We start from the raw sequence: 24663 nt of genomic DNA, 5'->3' as shown, positions 1-24663 counted from the left end.
ACACGGAAACGGTTGTTCAAGTAATTGATAGTATAAGTACAGTCTCCATCAATGGTGTTCATATTGTATTCTAGGCGGCTTGCTCATGTCTGTTATTGAGGGGATGACCCTGTCGGCACTGGATATAGCGGGTATAGTGTGATTGACGTATTCTTACACTCTTCTTTAATTTCACTCATGAGCTCTTTAAGTCTGATAAGAAAGGCTTGGTTAAACATCTTCTATGATGTTTTGGGTTATTATGAAGCTGTGATGAACAGTCTGACCTTTTTTTCAGTAACTATTGGCGATTTAGGAGGCAGTGTTTCTTGGCAAATAACGTGCTACTCTCCCTTTCTTTTAATCTGCAGGTGGTGCTCCTATTGTATTAACGATGTTTCTCATTTTTCAACTTCCTTATTAACATTCACAGTTAGTATCGAATCTCATAGTCGTGCCCAAGTGCTTTGGCCGTAAAATCCATTCAAGATGTATCTAAATGTGAGCGATAACTTTAGATTTATATAACAATAAGATGTAAGTATGACTATATATACAACAACGAGTCTTACACATAATGTTTAGGTTAAACATAAGATATAGGATCTCCGTATTCGTATGCAGTGACTAAATTTATTTATAATGTGGGCTTTATTATCCACTTTGCGGTAAATAATAATTTCTCACAATAAGGGCTAGCTCTTAATTAATAATATTTAGTAAAAGAAACAGATATTGAATTTTCAATCCGAATCGCATTTTACGCGCAAGTGAGATAAGCAACCAGTTCCTAGTTGCCAAGGTCCTTTTGACCTACTGATCGGAGAGAAGGCACACAACCAAAAACACTATTTGCGATAAGGGTTTTCTGACTCTCTCTGAGATATGGAATTGATTGTCACTTTTATAACGTACCATACTGCCCACTTTGTAGCTTTATGTTAAAAACTCCTTTTGTATGCTGGACTTTTTGATTGGCAGCTCGATACAGTGTCTCTTTTGTCACACCGATCCTTAGAAGCGACAGTTTTTCGCCAGTTGCCATCTGACATTACGCACCACCGAAAGAGCTTTTGCAGAAAATCTCAAAATAAAGAAATGTTACTTAATATATTTGATATATGAAAGTAAGCTCGTGGAAATTTTATAAAGTGTATATATTTGATTGTACCAGGGCATTCTTTCCTTTAGTAAATTTGAATATTTTGTAGTAAAAACGTATTTTCTTTACTTTTTGTGAGATCTAAATGTTAAACAAGAGATTAGGTTTTTCAACGAACTGGCACAACTGAGAAAAATGTTATTCACCTTAAACTTGCAGGTATTGTTTTGAGATGCTTCCTTGTGCTTTTTGAGCACTTTTCTGGTCACTGACTGTTACACAGCAAAGTATCAACTGCTGGATAATGAAATATGTTAAAAATACACTGATGGCCAAAATCTTAAGGCCAATGAACATAAAAAAAATATGCATTTGCGTGTTAGACTCAACCACTTATTTGAGTAGAGCTTCGAAAGACGAAAATAAGAAAAGGGAAGATAAAATTTAAAAAAAAACTTTTTTTAGCATTTAATAGGGAAAATGTGAACACTATGAAATTAGCCTAAATACTAGCTGGTCAAAGTTTAAGACCACACTGAAACGAAGCGTTAATCGGTAAACACGTAACGAAATTTAGTCATTTGTGTTCATGCATTAGTGTTGTCAACATCTCCCACTGACATCTCCTGTGTTACATTGGGTAAATCATGACAAAGGCTAAAAAGTTGACAGAGTTTGAACATGGCAGAATTGTTGAGCTGCAAAAGGAAGGTCTCTCTCAACGTGCCATCGCTGGTGAGATTAGGCATAGTAAAACTGCTGTTGCAAATTTCTTAAAAGACCTTGAGGGATACGAAACGAGAATTTCAAGTGGTTGGCCCAAGAAAATGTCGCCGGCGTTAAGCAGGATGATTCGACGGGTTGTCTGGCAAGACACCAGCCGATCGTCGAACCAGATTAAGGTCCTTACGGACGCAGAATGCAGTTCAAGAACAATAAGACGGCATCTACGAGAGAAATACTTTAAAAACCGTAAACGCCTTCAAAGGCCACGCCTGCTTCCACACCACGAAACAGCTCGGTTAAACTTTTCTGAGAAGCACCAAACATGGGACGTAGAAAAGTGGACAAAGGTTTTGTTCTCTGATGAGAAAAAATTTAACCTGGATGGTCCAGTTAGCTTTCAACGTTACTGGCACGATAAGGATATCCCACCAGAGACATTTTCTACACGACACAGTGGAGGAGGTTCCATCATGATCTAGGGTGCTTTCTCCTTCCATGGAACAATGGAGCTTCAGGTTATATAGGGGCGCCAAACAGCGGCTGGCTACATTGGCATGTTGGAGAGAGCATCCTTATTGACTGAAGGCCCTCGCTTGTGTGGAAATGACTGGAGCTTTTGGCAGGACAACGCTGCAATCCACAATGCCCGCATGACAAATGACTTTTTCATGGCGGATAACGTGATTCTTTTGGACTATCCAGCGTGTTCGCCCGAACTGAACCCCATTAAAAATGTTTGGGGGTGAATGGCAAGGGAAGTCTATAGAAATGGACTTCAATTCCAAGCAGTACGTGATCTTCGTGAATCCATCTTCACCACTTGGAATAACATTCCAGCCAGCCTTCTGCTAACGCTTATATCGACCATGCTGAAGCAAATGTTTGCAGTTATTCGCAATGACGGCCGTGCAACTCACTACTGAGAACTCTTGTTGGGTATTAGGACTTCTTTTTGGTATGGTCTTAAACTTTTGACCAGCTAGTATTTAGGCTAATTTCATAGTGTTCACATTTTGCCTATTAAATGCTAAAAAAAAGATTTTTATTTTTATTTTCCCTTTTATTTTTTTCATCTTTTGAAGCTCTACTCAAATTAGTGATTGAGTCTAACAACGCAAAATGCATATTTTTTTCTTTATGTTCATTGGCCTTAAGATTTTGGCCAGCAGTGCATGTTCATTGTTCAATCACTTTGTAAAGCTAACTACTACAGCTTTAAATTATAAATTATACCTCTTTTCATTCTGTTTTGTTAACATTTAAAAATTTTCTAGCAACGTATTTCGACATGTATGTTATTCACTTGATAATTAAATATCACACTTCAAATTTTTGCCTGTCTTACAAGACAGTTTCTTACAAATTTTAGTCAAACCAGGTATGAAAAACAAAACATTATGAAGTTCCTAATGAAAAAATAATTAAACAAACCTTTTTTTTTTACTAAATAACTAATTAACTAATTCACCAACTGTGTATAAACAAATTTTACAAGAGTAAGTTTAGCCAAAGCAACAATGAAAAAAATAAACTTTTAAAATTTTAATAACTTATGTGCCACATCGGTTTCTACACTGAGGCAGTAGTATTGGTTTTAAAGGCTGAGGCTGGTAAGAGTTCAATTGAATTGTCATAATAGTTGTTTATCTCTCATAATTAGTTTTATGTTGTACTACTTACAACTCTTTTTACACTTATATGAACCGTGACTTTTCACTTGGATAACACGCCACCATTCACGACTGTCTTGGTAATCGACTGTGGTACTAATCTCCAATAATTTGTTGTCAATCTAAATTATTTTGTCACAGTTGCTAACGTTTTGTCATTCATATGAGTCAAGTGTAAAACAAATAGATATAGCAATCCATAATAATGCTCCCCGCTAGTACAGCGATATGTCTACAGATTTACAACACTAAAATCAGGCTTTCGATTCCCCTCGGTGAACTCAGCAGATAACCCGATGTGGCTTTGCTATAAGAAAAACACACACCCATAATAATGAATTTGGAAAGATAATTATTTAGACTTTTGAAACAAAACGATTTAAATATTTCTTTATGTGATGAGGGCCGGGCTCACTTGGTGGTTAGCGTGACTGAGCTTTGAATCAGAAGATTCGTGACCAGTTACTCCAAAAATAAGCTCCGTAATTTGGAATTGTAAGATCAAAGCTATTATTCGGTCAACTAGGAGTAGCCTAAGAGTTGGCGGCAGGCATTGTTATTCTTTGTTTTTTCTCTAGTCTGTCACTTCAAAATTAGAGACTTATCGCAGACAGTCCTCGAGTAGACTTGCACTAACATACTAACTTTCTATAATTTTTTAATGTGTTGATGCTTATAATTTATTCTTTCCATTGCTTCCAAAGGCCCAGTTTACTGTTTTAACAACAATGTCGTTTTAAAGAAAACTTTATATTTCTCTTAATAGAGCAAAGAATGTAAAATTATTCCATAAAAATTGTACAGACCTCTCGATGTTTATTTTTTTCAAGAAACGTAGTAAAAATACTAATAAACGTTAAAGTAAAAAATTTTGAAAATAATTTGTCGGTCAAGTACTACTCCATGTGCATAGGTAGTATTGAAGCTATGTTTGCTACTTCATTTTCTACTTACTTTACCTTCATTTTTATCATATTATATGCGTTAGTTGACATAAGATTATAATACATATTTATGACCATTTTTCATTTTATTTTATCATACAATGACTTAAACTTCTGTAACTTTTATTAATTTTATACTTATTAATTCTATCAATTTTCCAATCAACAGCAGTTATAAAGTTTTGTTTTATAAAAAAGTAAAACGCATTTTTGATTTAGAAAATCTCACTTTAATATATAATGGGTAATATTTTTGCTCATTCTACTAGTTTTCAGTTTTAAAACGTTTTGTTTTAAGCAAATAATCATCCATAAAACATTTTACGGGGAATAAGTAACACTTGCTACAGCTTTTAAGGATCATTTGGCGAGGAAAAAGTAACATGGGTATTCTTTAACTTCTAACAATAACTCTTGCTACAATATTTATGAACGGGTTGTCAAGTAAAAAGTAACATGGGTATTTTTTACCTTCTAACAATAACTCTTGCTACAGTCTTTATGAACGAGTCGTCAAGTGAAAAGTATCATTCATGTTGTTTAACATAATCTGGTTGTCAAGTAAAAAGTAAGAAGCTTTGTTTTACTCCTTATAATGTAGAAACTGGGAGCTGAAATAGCTGACTATTGGTAGTAATGTGAATTAAGAAAAAGAAAACATTTTAACAAATAAAAGGCATACCCAAAAATATCATACAATACATAATAAACAAGGTGTAAAAGAAAGTTATAAATAATCAATCAATTAATTTACTGAAAAAGGTCTGTTGTTTTAATTGCGATTTATTATTATGAAAAATTTAGAAATATTTCAAAAAGAAAAGGGAACCATGTAACATATGGTGGAATCCACGAAGTATATTGTATAGTCATGAAGAGGAAGGATCCTGATTCGCTTGCCTATGCAGCAGTTTGCGTACGTGCGTACGCACGAGTGGACAGGATAGAACGTCAGCTGAAATACAGTCAATAGCTGGTAAACGCGTGGGTGGTAAATCGAAGCACGAGCCTTGAATATAAAAACTGGTGCTCTTCTTCAGACATAGCGGACTGGGAAGGATTTTCTTTCAGAAGTCAGATCTCTTATTCAACACTAACCAAGCGTAAGTGTTGCTTTCTGATAGTTTTAATTATGTATTAAATCCAATTGTATGTAATAAGAATAAATATAAAGCACTGAATCATAAAACAACAAAAACGAAATATTATATTATCAGAAGATATAATGTGTATTTTAAACAGCACCATAGAACCAGCTTCTTCGTTTGTGTTGCAGCGCTTATAGTGATTGATATTCGAGTTTGGAAGTCTTAAGATCTTAGTGAATTCTTGATTAGGAAAACCTATGTGGTATATGTAATTGTGCTAAAATCTGAGTTGTAAAGTAAGAAACACAACATTAACATCACTTCTTTATTGTTCAGTGGAGAGGTAGATGAGTCAGTCACTTTTAAAGCTATAAGTCTGTCGTATATGAAGAAGACTTTCTTTAGTAGCTCTTATGTTAATACGAAATATTATCTATTTGATATTATGTAACTGAAACTGAAGAAAAGTAACGAACCTCTTTATTGAAGGGCAAAACAGAAAGTCTGTGCTCTGAAATAGTTTTAAATTATAAGTAAATAAATTAAGTTGAATCACTCAAATCTGATAAACACGTTGCATGATAACGTATGTTCTTCATCTGCTTAAATGATTTAAAATAAACACAACTCAAACTAAAAATATCTCATCATTAGGATAAAACTTATTAAAAAGCTAACCAGAACAAAAATGGTTAAAACCGAATTTTTAACAGTTTGTTTTGAGTAATGAACTATTCTCACCGATATAGTTTAGAGACCACATTTCTACTAGTTAACATAAGTCAATGTGGTTGGTCATAGTGGAACGGAAGGCAGCTTATCTATGAGAGAGTGATTTTACTGAAGGATGTTCTCAGCCCTACCTAAACACTGAACTATGGTTATCTCAACACTGAACTGTGGCTATCTACTATTGTTGTTTCTAAACAAAACAACATAAAACTATGAAAAACTAAAAACATTTTGTTTTACAAACAATTAATAACGAAAATAAATCATATACAAATAAATTAATTAAATTCTTCTCTATATCATTTTAAGTTATTTGGTTACCTTATCTGCTTTAATTTATGAACTAATTTGTATCTTCAAATCTTTAGGATTTTATTTAAATAATATATTATACTTGAAATCTTTTCTTAATCAGTTTTAAATTTTGTGATGTTTTTTTAACCTTTTTATGTTTTCATAATAGTCGTTTGCTCTCAAATCAGTTATTTTAGTTTCTCTTTTTCATGCATTTTACGTTTGGAAAACATCGTTGCTCTAATCTTCCAAATTCAGCTTATTTTAATTAAATAACATATACCACTTTAGCCTGCTTTTGTTAAATCTTTAAAAGAGAACGTTTCATAATTTAATTATACTCTGTAATATATTGGTGATAGAAGTTATTTTCGGTGTTTTCTAAAAGTGATATAATGGTTTACCTTACTGGTTGGCATACAGGGCTGCAATTCAAAAATTCAATTTTCGAATCGTAGTGCCACCTCACATTATCAGTTTTGGACGCATTATAAACGTGACTATCAAGCCCGTTATTCAGTTCAGCAATCTGGCAGAATTCTTATAGCGGTTGAAACTGCTTTTTGACTACTCTTTATCCGATTAGTAATTCAAATTAGGGATGGCTATATCAGAACTCTAGAAATTACCGCTTAGCCTAAGTACGCAAAGATATCATTCAGGTTCAAAATACTAACACCAGTAACTATTTAGCTTCAAACAAGTGATAAAAATTAAGGTTGAAAAGGATATTAAAACACTTTTTATATTAAATAGCGTGACAAAAACCATAAGTATTCACAGATCTGATCAGCATCTTTTCCAGATAATGAGAGGAAAACAAATGTTAATGGAAAGATCGTGAAAATCAAGCTATTATAGAACATTCTAAAATTGATTAACTGTTACAACTGAATTTGATGGGGGAAACAATTATTGAAAAGATCGGTAAAATTAAGCTATTAAACAATATGAATACTCAGAAGTATTTCTTTGATATTAACGTAGTGGTAAAATGAAACCAATAAGAACTGTAGTTGTATTTATGTGGTACTAGTGGTGTGAAGAAGAAAAATAAAATAAATCCAGTAAAATGCCTAATTAGACCTCATATCTGAAATACTACGAACTTCGTTATTGTTACTACCAGAGATACTGAAGCTCCGATACTCAAGTTAGCAATCTGTCAGCCATAATGTAACGATTGAAGTGTCAGAACGTTTGATTGTTTCATCTCTTCTTTGTGATCATCTAAGAAGAGCTGTAGAATATCCTAAACATTTTGTCTTCAAAATTAAGTTCTTGAGAAAAAATAAAAGAGTCTTTATTTTGTGTAAATTACCAATTAAAGAACTACTAGACTAGAAGAAGCCAAAGAACAGTCACAAATTAGAGATTGTTTGATAATGTAACGTTTTGTTTAATAATGACAAACTCTCACCCAGCATAGTTTTCTCATTCATAGGTAACGTTAAGTTCAATAATGACAAATTCTCACTTAGAACAGTTTTCTTACTCATGGGTAACGTCATATTCAATAATGAAAAACTCACACTTAGAACAGTTTTCTTGCTCATGGGTTTAATAACAAAAACTCTCACTCAGAACAGTTTTCTTACTCATGGTAACGTTAGGTTTAATAATAAAAACGTATTGAAATAAAATTTCTTGCACATGGGCAACATTATGTTTAATAATGATAAACTCTCACTCAGAACAGTTTTCTTACTTATGGTAACGTTAGGTTTAATAATAAAAACGTATTGAAATAAGATTTCTTGCACATGGGCAACATTATGTTTAATAATGATAAACTCTCACTCAGAACAGTTTTCTTACTCATGGGTAACGTTAGGTTTAATATTGACAAACTTTCATTCAAAACAGTTTTATTACTGGTAGATAATGTTACGATCAACATTGACAAGTTCTCACTTAGAACAGTTTTCTTACTTATGGTTAACGTTAGGTTCAATAATGACAAACTCTCACTCAGAACAGGTTTCTTACCCATGGATAACGTCAGGTTTAATAATAAAACGATCACCCTGAACTGTTTTCTTACTCATGGGTATCGTTATGTTTAATAATGACAAACTCTTACTCAGAACAGTTTTCTTACTCATTGGTAACATTAGGTATAATAATAAAAACTCTCACTCAGAACAGTTTTCTTACTCATGGATGACGCTATGCTTGATAATGACAAACTCTCACTCAGAACAGTTTTATTATTTATGGGTAATATTATGTTTAATCATGACAAAATCTCACTGAAAACAGTTTTCCTACTCATGGGTAACGTTAGGTTCAGTAATGACAAATTCTCACTTGGAACAGTTTTCTTACTGATGGATAACCTTAAGTTTAATAATGACAAATTGTCACTAAGAACAGTTTTCTTACTCATGGGTAACATTAGATTTAATAATGACAAACTCTCATTCGCAACAGAATTCTTAATTATGGGCAAGGTTACCTTTAATAATGACAAACACTCACCCAAAACAGTTTTTTAACCATAGGTAACGTTAAGTTTATTAATGACAAACTCTCACTCACAACGGTTTTCTTAATCATGTGTAACGTTATGTTTAATAATAAAAAACTCTCACTCAGAACAGTTTTCATACTTATGGGTAACGTTAGGTTTAATAGTGAGAAACTCTCACTCGCAACAGATTTCTTAATCATGGGCAAGGTTACCTTTAATAATGACAAACACTCACCCAAAACAGTTTTTTACTGATGGGTAACGTTATCTTTAATAATGACAAACACTCACTCAGATCAGTTTTCTTAATTATGCGTAACTTTAAGTTTAATAACAAAAACTCTCACTCAGGAAAATTTTCTTACTCATGGGTTACATTAGGTATAATAATAAAAACTCTCACGCAGAACAGTTTTCTTGCTGATGGGTAACTTTAGGTATAATAATAAAAACTCTCACTCAGAACAGTTTTCTTGCTGATGGGTAACGTTAGGTTTAATAATGACAAATTCTCACATAGAACAGTTTACTTACTCATGGGTAACGTTATATTCGATAATGACAAACTCTCACTCAGAACAGTTTTCCTACTCATGGGTAACTTTAGGTATAATAATAAAAACTCTCACTCAGAACAGTTTTCTTGTTCATGTGTAGCGTTAGGTTCAGTAATGACAAATTCTCACTTAGAACAGTTTTCTTACTGATGGGTAACCTCAAGTTTAATAATGACAAACTGTCACTCAGAACAGTTATCTTACTTATGGATAACATTAGGTTTAATAAGGACAAACATATTTTTAATCATGGGCAAGGTTACCTTTAATAATGACAAACACTCACCCAAAACAGTTTTCTTATTCATTGGTAACGTTATGTTTAATACTGACAAACTCTCACTCAGAACAGGTTTTTTATTCATGGTTAACATTAGGTTAAATAATAAAACTCTCACACAGAACAGTTTTCTTACTTATGGGTAATGTTAGGTTTAATAATGACAAACTCTCACTCGAAACAGTTTTTTTTAATCATGGGTAACGTTAGGTTCAGTAATGACAAATTCTCACTTAGAACAGTTTTCTTACTGATGGGTAATCTTACGTTTAATAATGGCAAACTGTCACTCAGAACAGTTTTCTTACTCATCGGTAACGTTACGTTTAATGATGACAAACTGTCACCTAGAACAGTTTTATTACTCATGGGTAACGTTAGGTTTAATAATACAAAACTCTCACTTAGAACAGTTTTCTTACTCTTCTCTGTTTCTCTACCTCTTTCTTTCTTATCTTGCTACCCTTATCACTAGTTTTTGTTCTTTAACAAGCTGTTATAGTTCGTTATTTTTTAACTAAAGTCGTTTTATTTTTCTATCTATTGATCAAACTCTGTTGACATAGTTAAATAGCGTAATTGTAAACTTCAATATCTTCGCAACTGCTTCAACTGTGCGTATATAAGCATACTTATTTCCGCTGTTGTTCACATCTTCTTCTGCCGCCGTTTACCACTGTATAATCCTGACTGGGTCGCTAAATGCTAGTGTTTAAGAGGCTAGATTCTTTAAGGAGTAAAACTAGCATATGTTTATGAACTCAGTCGAAGACTTCTATTGTGTTAGATACACTTTGTTTATAATTATGTACACATACTGGAACATAAGGGTTTTTATCGCTGAAAATTAATTTGGCACGATCTTTTCAACAACATTCACACTTAGCTTGACTGATTTAACGAAATAAACCGCGTTGAAGTAAATACATAATAAGGTATGACTAACTGAAACCTTCAAATTTGGTTTGAGATTACTGTGTTGTTTCAGTGTTCCTTTGATAGTTTTAGTGAATTAGTGGAGAAATGGCGTTCCTTCTGAGACAAATGTTCAACTTTTATATTTTTTTCCTTAATTTTGTATCAATCGTGACATTTTTATAAAAAAACAAATACAAAAATCCATATTGAGCTATTTTTGTAGTAGACAACGTATCTGGACTGTTTTATTTAAGAAAAACGGGTGAAGAAAATCATCATTTAATAATGTGACTTCCTCTTATTAGTGTTTGTTTGTTTGTTTTGGAATTTCGCACAAAGCTACTCGAGGGCTATCAGTGCTAGCCGTCCCTAATTTAGTAGTGTAAGACTAGAGGGAAGGCAGCTAGTCATCACCAACCACCGCCAACTCTTGGGCTACTCTTTTACCAACGAATAGTGGGATTGACCGTCACATTATACACCCCCACAGCTGGGAGGGCGAGCATGTTTAGCGCGACGCGGGCCCGAACCCGCGACCCTCGGATTACGAGTCGCACGCCTTACGCGCTTGGCCATGCCAGGCCTCTTATTAGTGTTCTTTCCTCTATCCAGTAGAGTAAGATTTGTGACTGTAAACTAAAATTATTGTCAAGAAACAACACATGCGCATCTACATATATGTGTGTGTGTGTGTGTAACAATGTTCAAACCCATATAAGATTAAAATAAATATTTCCATATTTGTATATATATGTAAAAGAAATGCTATTTTAAAATACAATATTTTTTACTGTAGATGTACGTGCCAACAAATATTTGATCATCAGCAAATTGTAACAAAATGTAAATTTATATCATTTATACAAAAGTGTAAATGGTGTTAATTTATAATAAAAATGTTTGCAGCTAAAGCACCCAAAAGTACTAGTGATATTCCATATAGCAGATGTAAGTAAAACAACAGTTGCAAAACTAGAAAGCAAGTTACATATTCACTTAAGAGTTATGATTTGGGTGCTGGGGTCCACAGTGTCCCAGATCCCATTGCCACTTATAGTGTATGGGTGACTGTAGGCATGATGTTATCTCTAAATACATAAAAATAAAAACTAAAATCATTAACTACCTTAATTTCTTTATAAAAATACAATCGGCCAATGTTCATCCTTCAATACTGTAAAAATAGAAAACTGATATCATATACCGCCCTTAATTTCTATCATAGAACATCACTCAGTCTCCACCATAGTCTGATTACTATAGGAGTAATAAAATTATATAGATCAGTATATAGTTTATACCATCACTTATTGTTATATTACTAAAACTGTAGTTTATCATTGTATTATTAGGAATATGCCTGCTACAACTGTATTGGTTAGTTATTTGTACCATGCAGTTTTAAAATAATTAAGGAAGGAAGAAGAACGTATAAATATTACTATTTGAACTAAACTATATACAGGAAGATTATTTATCTATTAATTAAATACCGTGTATTAATATCGTACAAGTGAGTAGACAAGGTAAAAAGTTTGTATTTTTACGTACTTATCTCTTCAGGGCTTTGTAGAGCTGAGCAATTGTCCGTACGTCTTTGATGTAATAAATATAACTGTGAAACAAATGTGTCCTAATAATTATATTTCCAAACTCAATTGTATCAAAACAAAATAACAGAATGGCTAAGAATTTGTTCTTTTTGTTCTAAATTGTTCTAAAAATACTTCTTTAGCCACCTGTGACTTTCATTTTACTGTTCCGGCGCTTTGCTTTTTACTAATTGATTTATTTATAAAATCTCATATTTGAGTAATCTTATGACAATTAGAGACCCATAGTTATTATTAATACGGAATATATTTAACACCTCAGTTACAGTTTTTATTGAAGATAATTAGGGGTGTGATGAATATTCACCAAACGTTGAATTACATGTAGTTTTCAACTTACCTAACAGCCCTTGACCTATGTTTTCACCATTTGTAAGGACACTTATCTACCGATCATTTAACTTATGCCCCTCAGTGGCACAGCGGAATGTCTGTAGACTCACAACGCTAGAAATAGGGTTTCGATATCCGTTATGGGCAGAGCACAGATAGTCCATTGGGTAGTTTTGTGCTTAACTACATACAATTAACCTATGTTTTTACCGTTTATCAAAATACTAACATAACAAATCACAAACAATATCTTCAACACCAATTAATTTAATATACTCTTCAAAACAAGAAACACAAAAGGGATATTTTTGTTATTTTAAAGAGAAATATATGTAATAACGTTACAAGCTCAGAGTATGTGATGTTACATGTGTTAAGGCACTGATTGTCAGACCAAAATGACAATAAAAGTTGTGCACTTTGAAAACGGAGGAAAACATCGGATTTTTCACCAAAACACATGCGTGTCCAATAAATTTGTTTGAGAGATCTGCATGTTCTGCAAGTGCAACATGTGCAAAATCCCTATAAAAGTGACGGGTTCTAGGTTTCCATAGCTCAGTGTTAAGCCACCGACACGCAATACAGTTACGCCAAGACTGACTGAAGCACAACGCAACAACGCCATTGGTCGCTTGGAAGCAGGCGAATCTCGATCAGATGTTGCCAGAGCTGTGAATGTCCACCCAAGCACCATCACAAGGCTATGGAATCGTCACCAACAACATGGATCAACTCGTGACCGTCCACGATCTGGCAGACCTCTTGTGACCACGCCCGCACAAGATCGCAACATCCGGTTACGTCACCTTCGGGATAGGACCACCACTGCGACGTCTACTGCCTCAACCATACCAGGGCTGCGTAGGATTTCCGATCAGACCATACGCAACTGTCTACGAAATTCTTAGGCCCCATGTGGAACCCATCATGGTGAACGTCAACGACGTTTTTCAACATGACAACGCCCGTCCTCACACAGCCCGACTCATCACTGTCTTCTTGAGAAACCACAACATCAACGTTCTTCTCTGACTCTCCAGATCACCAGATTTATACCCCATCGAACATCTTTGGGACGAGTTGGACCCACGTCTGCGACGGCGACAACCTCAACCGCAGACTCTACCTCAGCTTGCAGCAGCTTTGCAGGCTGAATGGACAGCCATTCCACAGGATGTGATTCGTCATCTCATCGCTTCCATGGGCAGGAGATGCCAAGCAGTTATTGATGCTCACGGGGGGCATACTCGTTATTGACGTTGAGTGAGGTTAAACTTCACCTAGTGAGCATGGACTTCGCCTTTGCAGACTTTGGATGTTCAGCAGTGAATGTGCAAAGTTTCACACATGTCATACAGAACTACCCGGAATAAACTTGTTAACAATGTGTCCCATATTTTGTCTTTTGCGTTTCTTTTTTTTGAAGAGTATATTTTGTAAGTTTATTATACATATTCTTTTATCACTTTAAAGCTCCCCTTGCTTCTCACATGGCATTACTGTCAGGGAGCGTTCAGATGTTTTGACTGTTAAAAGACTCAACACCATCTACAGGCGTTATTGTGACCCAATACTTCCTAGCAGTTATTTTATTCTAAAGACATTGTGGATTTTACAATAAGAATGATAACTAGATCACACAACACGTTACTGTAAGTCTGTATTCGAGCAGAGAAAGTAAAGCATAAAGAGAATTGTCGTGAAATGTGTTTTGACAAACCCCACCTATTTGACAACATAAGAAGCATGAACCAGGCAGGTTGTTATAAGGTAAACTAAAAACGATATAATAAGCATGTGTGCATGCTTAAGTTTAAAATCTTCAGTAGTGTTTTATAAGTTGTAGATGAATTGGCAGCCAATAATGTAAAAGATTGCTATAAAAGGGAAGAAATCGAGCTCACATTCTTGCAACCTCCTACATGCATTATAAAGACGGCTGGTAGGGGAATTAAAACTTTAATTAAAATAAGATACAGAGCAACGTTTCCACCTTCTTATATCATCTTCAGGTTAATAAAGATGACCTAAGAAGGTCGAAACGTTGTTCAGTACTTTATTTTAATTAAAGTTTTAATACCAGCCTTCTTTAGAATACATTATTATTTCAGATGGGCTTCTGGTCATCGTAACCTGCGACTCGATTCTTGAATATCAGGATCTTTTATAAACATACCACATAATCTTATATTTAGAAAACGCTCACACATTAGTGTTTGTCTCTTTGCCAGGCCCGGCATGGCCAAGTGGTTAAGGCACTCGACTCGTAATCAGAGGGTGGCGGGTTCAAATCCCCGTCACACCAAACATGTTCGCCCTTTCAGCGGTCAATCCCACCATTCGTTGGTAAAAGAATAGCTCAAGAGTTAGCGGTGGGTGTTGATGACTAGCTGCCTTCCCTCTAGTCTTACACTGCTAAATTAGGGACGGCTAGCTTTGTGTAGCTTTGTACGAAATTCAAAACAAACAAACTTTCTGTCAGAAAGATGATATGAATGAATTACAGAAATGCAATATTAAATAAACTAAAGTAGCAATAAATCATACTAGGTCTGCTTGCACTCGATAATGCAGCTTTACATTACAACGCAGCAGTAGTTAATTAGTACGCGCTTGTGATTTTTGGTTATCGCTTTCATGGTGTGACTGTTGTGACTTGATGATCTGTCGAGTTATTTTATATCAAACTATATCGTTAGCCTATAAAAATATCTTCCATCCAGTCTTAATGCCTCATGAAATAACTGATAATAATTTCGAAATATTTTATTATGTTAATAAACAAAACGACATTTTACAGGTAAAGCAAATATTTCCTGAAACCTATTCAAATAACCTAGCATCTGAAGTTTACAAGTAATAGTCAAAACTACGATAAATATTACTAGATCATTAGGCCGATATAACCTACGAGTAGGCATCAATATATATAAAATACTTCTTTAATTTGCACCCCCATATTAGTATCTTGTGACCTAGCATAACTTAATGGTTTGGGTTCCGGGCTGTGAGTTGAATGTTGTAAGGCTATTAATATCGATGCTACTAAACTAGCTTTGCACTTTCAGCTGAGAACGCATTATAAGAGTAACAATCACACCTATCATTCACTTCAGAGCCAGGTAAATCTGGTGGATCTCTTGATGTTGCTAGTCCTTTTGAACAGTAGTTCAAAATTAGTTATACGTGAACCCAAGCGTGACTGACCCAGCTGTTTAGCTATAGAGCTCAAAATTAGTTATAAGTGAACCCTAGCGGGACTATGGTCCAGCTTTTAGTTATAAAAGTTCAAAATTAACTATACGTGAACCCTAGTGGGTCTCTAACCCAGCTGTTTAGTTATAAAGTACATAAGATATAAGATACGGTTCAAGTTGTAAGTAGTAATACTACCACTTCCAAGATTTTGCTTTGTTTCGTGTTTAATCAGTTGCTGTAGCCTGCTTTAATATTTGTGAAATAAGTCATTTTGTTAATTCTGAAATTTTTTTTTTTCAATTTTAATGATAAGTTTTCTCAAGAAACAATCAAAACAATTGATTCCATTTGAGAAGAGATTACCATTCTACCAATTCGTCTTTAGTTCCATTGTTTTATTTTCAAAAACACTGGAAAAATTATTCGAACACTGGTAAAAAGCGATTTAAAAAAAAACTTTTAATTTGCTTTAGCACTTACATCTGGATGTAGTGATAAAGTTTCAGATATGTTTGTCAAACCTTTTGCAGAATAATCCTTTTAGTTAGAAAAATAAAAGATTTTGCTTTTAGCTAGGGCCATCAGAAGTATTATATCGCATCTAGATAACCAACCATTCATTCCACGAAAACTGAATTATGAAGAGTTATTGTTTCTTTCTTTCAGATTTATCGACATAACGTGAAAGAATGATGGTAAAGATTATAAGAATGCTTTATTTCTCAATCAATGCTCTGTTGTTTATGGACGTGGGATTAAGGCTTACAGTCTCTTATCCTTTATATGACGACTACGTGTTCCCCGAAATCCCAAAAGAAAGCTCAAGTCGTGATGTGTACAGCCTCTTGAAGGACTATGAAGATACTCTTCCAGCTATAAATTATCCAGAGATGTACCCTCTCTACGATGTCTCACCCAGAGATCTCTATTTATTGCTCCCACACCCTGCTTTCCACGACTCGATTCAACATCTATCTGCTTCAGAGTGGGCAGCTCTCTTGCGAGAATTCAATCAGGAAGACTATTTAGACGATTATGAATATCCCTATGAGTATTCTTTTACTTGGGACCAAACACTCAATCCCATCAATAATAATATACCAGAAAATACAGATTATGAGTACAAAAATAATGTAAAGAAACCAAAATCGTTTACTGACCTGTTAAGGAATTATGTATCTTCCTCAAAAAACTTCAAAAGGCCTGTAAAGCATGAGCTTGATATAATACATAAAAAAAACTACCAGAATAACATCGCACAAAAAGCCCTGATATCAAGTACTGAAGATAATCCAGAAACACCTACAGAATCTTATCTCCCCGACACAGAGTTAATAACAGAAGTTTCTGATGATACTACGATGATGTCTCATGTTACAGCAGTTAAAACTCAACTACAGACCTTCCCGGGAAAGGGCCAGAAAGAATACCCAATGCTGCGACCTGCTTCAGAGAGCAGAAAAACTAGTAATGGTTGGTCAACATCCTTAGAAGAGCAATTATCTCAATACAAAATGAATAACGATATTCAAGTAAGAATAAACTAAACTCTTTTTTAAGTTAACTAGTTTATAAATGTTAAAGTTTAGTTTCATTTGTATTTTAATAATATTTTGTTTGCACAATTTTCTTAGTTTGAAAGTTAATTCTGGGCCCAGAATGGCCAGGGAGTTAGGGCGCTTGACTCGCAATCTGAGGTTCGTGGGTTCGAATCCCCGTTATACCAAACATGCTTGCTCTTTCAGCCTTGGTAATGTTATAATATTCGATCAATCCCATTATTCGTTGGTAAAAGAGTAGTAGGGTGGTGATGGTTAGTTGCTTTCCCTCTAATCTTACACTGCTCAATTAGGAACAAACGGCGCAGTTTGCTCTCGTGTCGCTTTACGCGAAGTTCAGCAAAACAAACAGGTTAGTTTTGCGCGAACAAAATGCGGAATACGTTAAAATTAGTAAACAGGTAAAACAGGCAGAAATGGAGAATCTTCTCCTTTTATTGTTTGTTCTATTCTTTTTGTCGTCCTATTTTAGCATTAGTATGTTTCTTACCAAATTATATCTGTAATACAGAAAGTCGCTTTTTTCACAGAAAACAGTACAATAATATGAGAATTAGGAAATAGTTTTTTGAATCTTACAAAACGTTTCACTCTCATTCAATTCAAAGTAAGCACATAATAAATTAGATGCAATGTGGACAATACATTGTATAAAATAACAAACTTCTTTTTAAAACTTATTATGTTTCTCATATTTTCCTTCTGATTTGGATTCACTGTCTTTTCCTAGTTAATAAATTACTAGAATGCTATTTGAGAATGCTGATTTTAGAGGTCTTATGTTTATACCTTTATAGATCTATTTACTTATCCTGTAAAACCACACTTCTTTCCTATTTAGAAAATCAATAAAGATCAGTGTCTACATTCTCTGTTGTCCTTTTAAATGCTCTTCAGATATACTCTTTAAACGTTAGGAACTACCGCTGATCCATTGAGAAAACAAGCTTCGGTACGTCAATGATGTGCCCATTGTGTTTACATATTGATTATCTGAACAGTTAATCTCCTTGACGTCATGCGGCGCTGCGATCAATATTCATTGACGTCAGAACGAATATATTGAATTCTATTTCTACCCACGTGATGACGCACGAGTGGTACACTTCTCATTGATTTTCCAACTTTTTCTTGGAAAAGGTGACAGATATTGTTGGTTTTCTGTGTTAGGCACTAAAAGAAGTTCGTACGAGCTATTTTTAGAAATTGCCTTAACCCGCTGCTGATAAAAATAGAAAGTCGCAGAACAAAAATCGATGACTGAGTCCACCTTCCCAGAGTTAGATTATTCATACAGAAAGTGCGCTGACAACTTACTTTGCGATATCATTTTCCAGAAACAGAAAATCAAAACCTAGTGCAGTAGATACCCACCTCATTTTAGTAACAATATGTCCAATGAAAAACTGTTTCAGTCGTTTCTATGACAACAACATAATAAGATTTTAAAACTCCACATCCACCAACGTACACAGTGTCACCGTCCTTCTACATACACCATTCACCAACTATGTAACATTATTGACAAACCAAGTACATAATATCTTATTCACTTGAATAGATAATGTTACCATCCATCAATGTAACATTATTAACTAATCAAGCACATGATATTACCATCTAATTAAGTACATAACACTCTTATTCTCCTTAAAATATAAACGAAGCACATAAAAAATAATATCCTTCCAATTATTATATCAGCGGTATTATCATTTATACAATACTATTCAACTAGATTAGTAAACTTGTAGGATATCTGTCGCTCCCGACGAAGAGGTAGTAGTGTAATACTGAGATAATAAAGTTAAATTCTGGAGATATAAGTCGTTATTATTTTGTTTCGTTTTTTCATGTTTACATAAATGCCTCGTAATAAACTCCAGTAGGCGTTAAATAAAGCTAAAAGTAATAATATCATTTATTCTAAAAATTTAAAAAATATTTTTATGTGTTGAAAAGGTTAAGGAGATCTTGGTCTAATTCACTGATTTCTTAACTTTTTTCTTTTTGAAAATGATGGCAGGTATTGGATTGATAAGTTTTCTATGTTAACTGAGAAAGAAATAGGAAGAATCACAACAATTACAAAACTGAAAAAACAAACTTAATGAATACTTTCTTTTATTTAAACGAATTTTGTTTTACTCTCTGGTAATATCGTATATATTTAATATTATATGTGATTATACATACGACAGAAGTATCTTTTTTCATTATTTGTTTTGAAGTAAAGATAATTTGTAATAAATACAATAACGAGTCTATGAATAAATATAATTCTACAAGAATATTCAACTTGTGTTTTCAGAAACAAGAAAAGGAAAGAAGTCAAGAGAATATGAACAATGATGACTTTCTCACACGACAGTTGGATAGCCTCAGAAGCCATGATAACTTATCTGTTTAAGCATCTCCCTAAATGGGCCAAAGAAATCCAGGCTCATAAAAAACGATAAGTTTCATTCATTGAATCCCTATCCGAAAGAAGCGTAACTTTCATGTGAAGAAGCTGAGAATTTGTTTATCTCCTCTGAAAGTTTGTGAATAGCCGCAAAAAATCCAGTTATGAATGTTGCTGCCTTCAGCGTTTGCAATTTATTGTTTATTGTAAAAAAAACAAAAAAAAACTTTAAACAATCAGAAACAGAAACATGCATGCAATGCTGCTCGAGAATACGTCACAAAAACCCATTCTTTTAAATGCATTTGGAGCAGCTTTGTATCCAAATTATTTTCCTTTCATCATAGTAGCTTGTTAAAAGTTAGTGATATAGATAAAGTTACGCACGTGAAATTTCATGGTAGCTTATACAGCTAGTAATATAGACAAAATATGTTGTGGAACATGTTCAAAGTAGATGTCTCTAAAGTAAAATATGGATTCTTTTTTGTCAATTACCGTTTGTATATAAATTTCAGCAAGTACACGCTATTTGTTGTTTCAAAAAACACCATATTTAACACCATAATTCAGATGTAAAGCTTTGAACTTCTCTAAGTATCTCAAAACGAAAACACAATAAGTATAAAACATCATTACTTATAGTCTTTGAGAATATGTCGTGCTTTAAAAAGGTAAAATAAAAAAGGATTATGAATTAAGCTAAATTAAAAGTTTTTATACCTTGAATTTTTCCTAACATTAGTTTGTTAAAGAAGTTGTGTTATGAAACATGTTTCTAAATGGCATCTGGCCTTTACTAGTTCCGATATAGTTCAATTCCTCTGACATCTATTACAAATAACGTAATTCCGAGCCCTTTCATTTTTTTATTTTTAAGATTGCATAATCTCTATCTCCACCGATTTTCATTATAAAAGTTATATGATGTGTGATCCATACGGATGCCCAATTCCATTAACTTCCATGTTTTATTATAAATAGCCAATATCTAACCATTTGTCCCGAAGTACAGGTTAGATAAGATTCGATCTTTACTAACTTTTAATGTAAGTCAGACAATGCTTTTGACTTTTGTTATAGACACGATACCCCAGTTTACTTCCATTATAAAAGCAGAACATAGAAACTGCCTAGAGAATTTGTTTGTTTGTTTTTGAATTTCGCGCAAAGCTACACGAAGGCTATCTGTGCTAGCCGTCCCTAATTTTGCAGTGTAAGACTATACGGAAGGCAGCTAGTCATCACCATCCACCACCAACTCTTGGGCTATTTTTTTACCAACACATAGTGGGATTGACAGTAACATTATAACGTCCCCACGGCTGAAAGGGCGAGCATGTTTGGTGCGACGGAGATTCGAACTCCTTACCCCACCTGGCTATGCCGGGCCTAGAGAGAGCTACTAGATTTCCAGAGTCAACAATATTAACCCAAACGTGCACCAATCTTAATTTCTTTCTATTGAAATATTTATGTATATATATTTTGAGTCACGTAAAACTATTAAATGTTAATTTTAGTCTTTCATTCAACAGTTTTTCTGAAAATAACTTCAGATATACCGCAAAAAATCATGTGATGTTTAAGCATATCAAATAGATTTTAATCAATAATACATAAGCAGGATCACGGTGTGTTTTATTTAATTTGAATATTTCAATTGAAATGAAATAACATTATCCAAAATAAACCTTCTATATACATGTAAGATTTGACAGTTTTTATGCTTTCTTCTTCATCCTTTTAATTTCAAGAAGGATTATTTTAAAAATTAGTTTAAGACTAGAAATAAGTATAATTTAGATATAGTTTACAATAAAAAAATAACATGCTGAAATAAAAAAATGTAAATCCTAAACTTTTACGCTTTTCACTTATAAGTTCGCGCTTGCAGATCTATTTCACAAACACATATAGGCGAAATAAGGTTGTGTACACGCTATATAACGTTAGACGCGAATAGGAGCACACACCTTGTTCCTAGCTATCAGTCATATCAAGCGTACTTTGAACTTCATCATAAGGAGCTCCTATAGACGTTACACCTTCAACTAAGTTCTTTTTTCGTGATTTTCTATGGGTATTATTCTGATCTCCTTACGAATTTGATATTAGAAAAGAGATTTCATTCTCCAACCTGGCTACAGATAGACCTGATAACAGAGATCAGCAAACATACAAGCATAAAAACCTGTGTTTAATGTTGTCAGGAGCACATCATGTCTACTAAATAGTACATTTCTCAAAGAGATCAGTCACAGGATCTGGCCTAAGAGTTTTAGGCAGATGTAATCATATTTACAAGCCTCTTCGGTTTAAGGTTTTCAGATATGATTTATTAAAGTGATCAATCGTAGGGTTTGACCTAAGAGTCTTAGTTTGGTGTCATCATGGTTACAAGCCACGTTAGTAGGTTTAAGGCTTTTAGATAAGATTTATCAAAGTAATCATTCATATTGCTAATTAAGAGTTATCAAGGTAAACAATCATAGATTAGGTCGGAGTTATCCATTTGATCAGTCATGGAGTTAGGTGTAAAATCTGTATTTGAATGTTTTCAAAGTATATAATTATAATATTAGGTAAGAGTTATCGTGGTGATCAGTTATTTTGTGAGCTGCAGAATTGTTTCTTAGATGAGAGATATCAATGTGTAAAATTACTGTATAGGATCTAAATTATTAAAATGCACAGCCTTAGGACTAAGTTTTAAACATTAAATGTTTGGGTTACTAAGGTGATCTCTCGTAACATAAAGCTTTACTTTTTTTTAAGTAAGCGTTAGGCTTAAATCTTTGAGTATTAAGACGAAAAGTCACAGCGCCACGTCTAAAATCTATAGGTAAATAAAATGTGTAGAATGTTGAAAAACATAGTATTAAGCTTACGGTCTGCGAAAGAGCCCAGTGATGTTTCTGAGTCAGAATCCTCATGTATAGAAAAGATAAAATTAACTAAATATTATAAACAAATAAATAAGAAGAAACCTATGCTGGTTCTGCAGAAACAGGATTGGTGCATTATTCATCCAGAGCGTATTCTAAAACAAACTTCAGCGTTAGCTTGTTGTAATGCAAACTACGTTCTGTCAAAAAAAGTAACAAGCAATTTATATCTTTCACATTTCATTGAAATATCTTGGAACAACCAAAAGGAATAATTTTTTTATCTTTAACGTTCTGTACCATATATTAAAACGTTAGGAAAATGGTGAAAACTGTTTCAAGATCTATAGCTATGAATGTGTAATACTAAGTATATTATAGAATATTCACATTGGATACACATTTTGTGTTCTGCCCAGTTCTGGTATACACGTATGTTATTATTTGTATTTTCACTGTGAAGTGACAATGCACTCTGTACTAAAGCATTCTTTCGTACTTAGTCATTTCTTTGTAAATATGTCTACGTAAGACGGAGTAGTTATACATTGTTAAATAGCCGCAAGGTATCTCATAAACGTTTGCCAACCGAAGAATGCAATATGAAGCCAAAATCTATTAGCAACTCCCTTTTCTTTTTTTACGTATTTATATAGTAAAGTGTTATCGCTTAAGCGAATTCAGAAATAATAAATTTATGATCATTTCGCTAACGATTCTTATAAGAAACCTAATCCAATTGCTTAATTAAAGTTTCTATATACAGACTAAGAATCTTTCAAGATCACTTACGCCGTCTACAGGTATTTCAGAACTAGTAGCAAACTTAAATTTGTTTTGAAAGCGTTACCATGATATTAGATTATGACAAGCTCGAACCTAAATATGTAGTTAAAGAAATGCACATACAATTTGCTTGTTGATATCTCTAATTCTGAGACAAATATATTCGCCTTAAAGTAAAAACAAGAGAAAGCGTGATATAAAGACAAACATTTGTGGGATACCGTGCAGTATATGCTGAGCCATTCACCAAAAAAGTGTTCAGTGATAATATATTCCAGTGTTATGGTTTCTAGTACTTTAAAGCTAGAAAGAGCAAAGGTCATAGCTAATTCCCTTTTTTAACCTTTGTTTCATGCTCATGTTTAGCTTTCAAATACATGTATGTTGAAAAATCTTCATTTTCTGATGTCGATGTTCTGTTTATATGTAAATAAAATTATTTTATATAATAAATTAATTGTGTGCACATGTCCAATGTTTTGGTGTTTCTCAATTAATTTTTATATACAAACAAAATATTTGTAAGAGAACAAGATTCAGAAGGGAAAATCTTCTCAGTAAGTAAATTTTGGTAAAATCGTTTATCACACAAGATTAGATTAAGTATTTGGACAATGTTAACAACTGAAGACGTGATGCCTAATTTGAGACTACTTTATTAATTAAAACCCTCAAGCTTTCAACTTCGAGTAGAAATTGAAAATTCAAGAGTATATATATAGTTAACAACTGACAAATGTCAATAAAACTTTTGTAACTATCTGTTTTTTATTCTTATTTTGACCAATCAGAAACTATTTCATTTGATGATATAAATACGTTTTCATTTCTATTTTGGTTAATTTGGAGCAACCATATTGACATTATCACTCAAAAGAAAAAGACCCCTTTAACTTGAAGTAAATGTGTAGAATTTATAAATTATAAGACGAAAAACAAATTCTGCAAAATTAGAGCATCCATTTTCACACTATGACTTAAATGAAAAAACCAAAAAAAAAAATGTGATCTTGAAGCAGCCATGAAAATTTGTTTTTACTTAAATGATAAAACAAATGACAGATCATATTTACCTAGAATAACTATGTAGATGCTATCACTTTATTGAAAAAAAAC

The 24663-nt window shown here is 33.4% G+C and overlaps 1 protein-coding gene across 1 annotated transcript; it reads left to right on the top strand.

The window, feature by feature from the left end:
• Nucleotides 1-5426: 5426 nt before the first annotated feature.
• LOC143238635 (uncharacterized) lies at nucleotides 5427-24008 on the top strand. The gene is made up of 3 exons (XM_076479039.1): nucleotides 5427-5524; nucleotides 16577-17442; nucleotides 19781-24008. Exons 2-3 carry the CDS (start codon nucleotides 16600-16602, stop codon nucleotides 19877-19879), a joined length of 942 nt encoding a protein of 313 aa, XP_076335154.1. The 5' UTR covers nucleotides 5427-5524; nucleotides 16577-16599; the 3' UTR covers nucleotides 19880-24008.
• The last annotated feature ends 655 nt before the right edge of the window (nucleotides 24009-24663 follow it).

The sequence above is a fragment of the Tachypleus tridentatus genome, chromosome 13 (assembly GCF_004210375.1).
Source record: "Tachypleus tridentatus isolate NWPU-2018 chromosome 13, ASM421037v1, whole genome shotgun sequence".
NCBI classification, from domain to species: Eukaryota; Metazoa; Arthropoda; class Merostomata; order Xiphosura; family Limulidae; genus Tachypleus; species Tachypleus tridentatus.
Note: the sequence above shows the minus strand (reverse complement) of the source record. Positions and strands in the feature narration are given on the sequence as shown.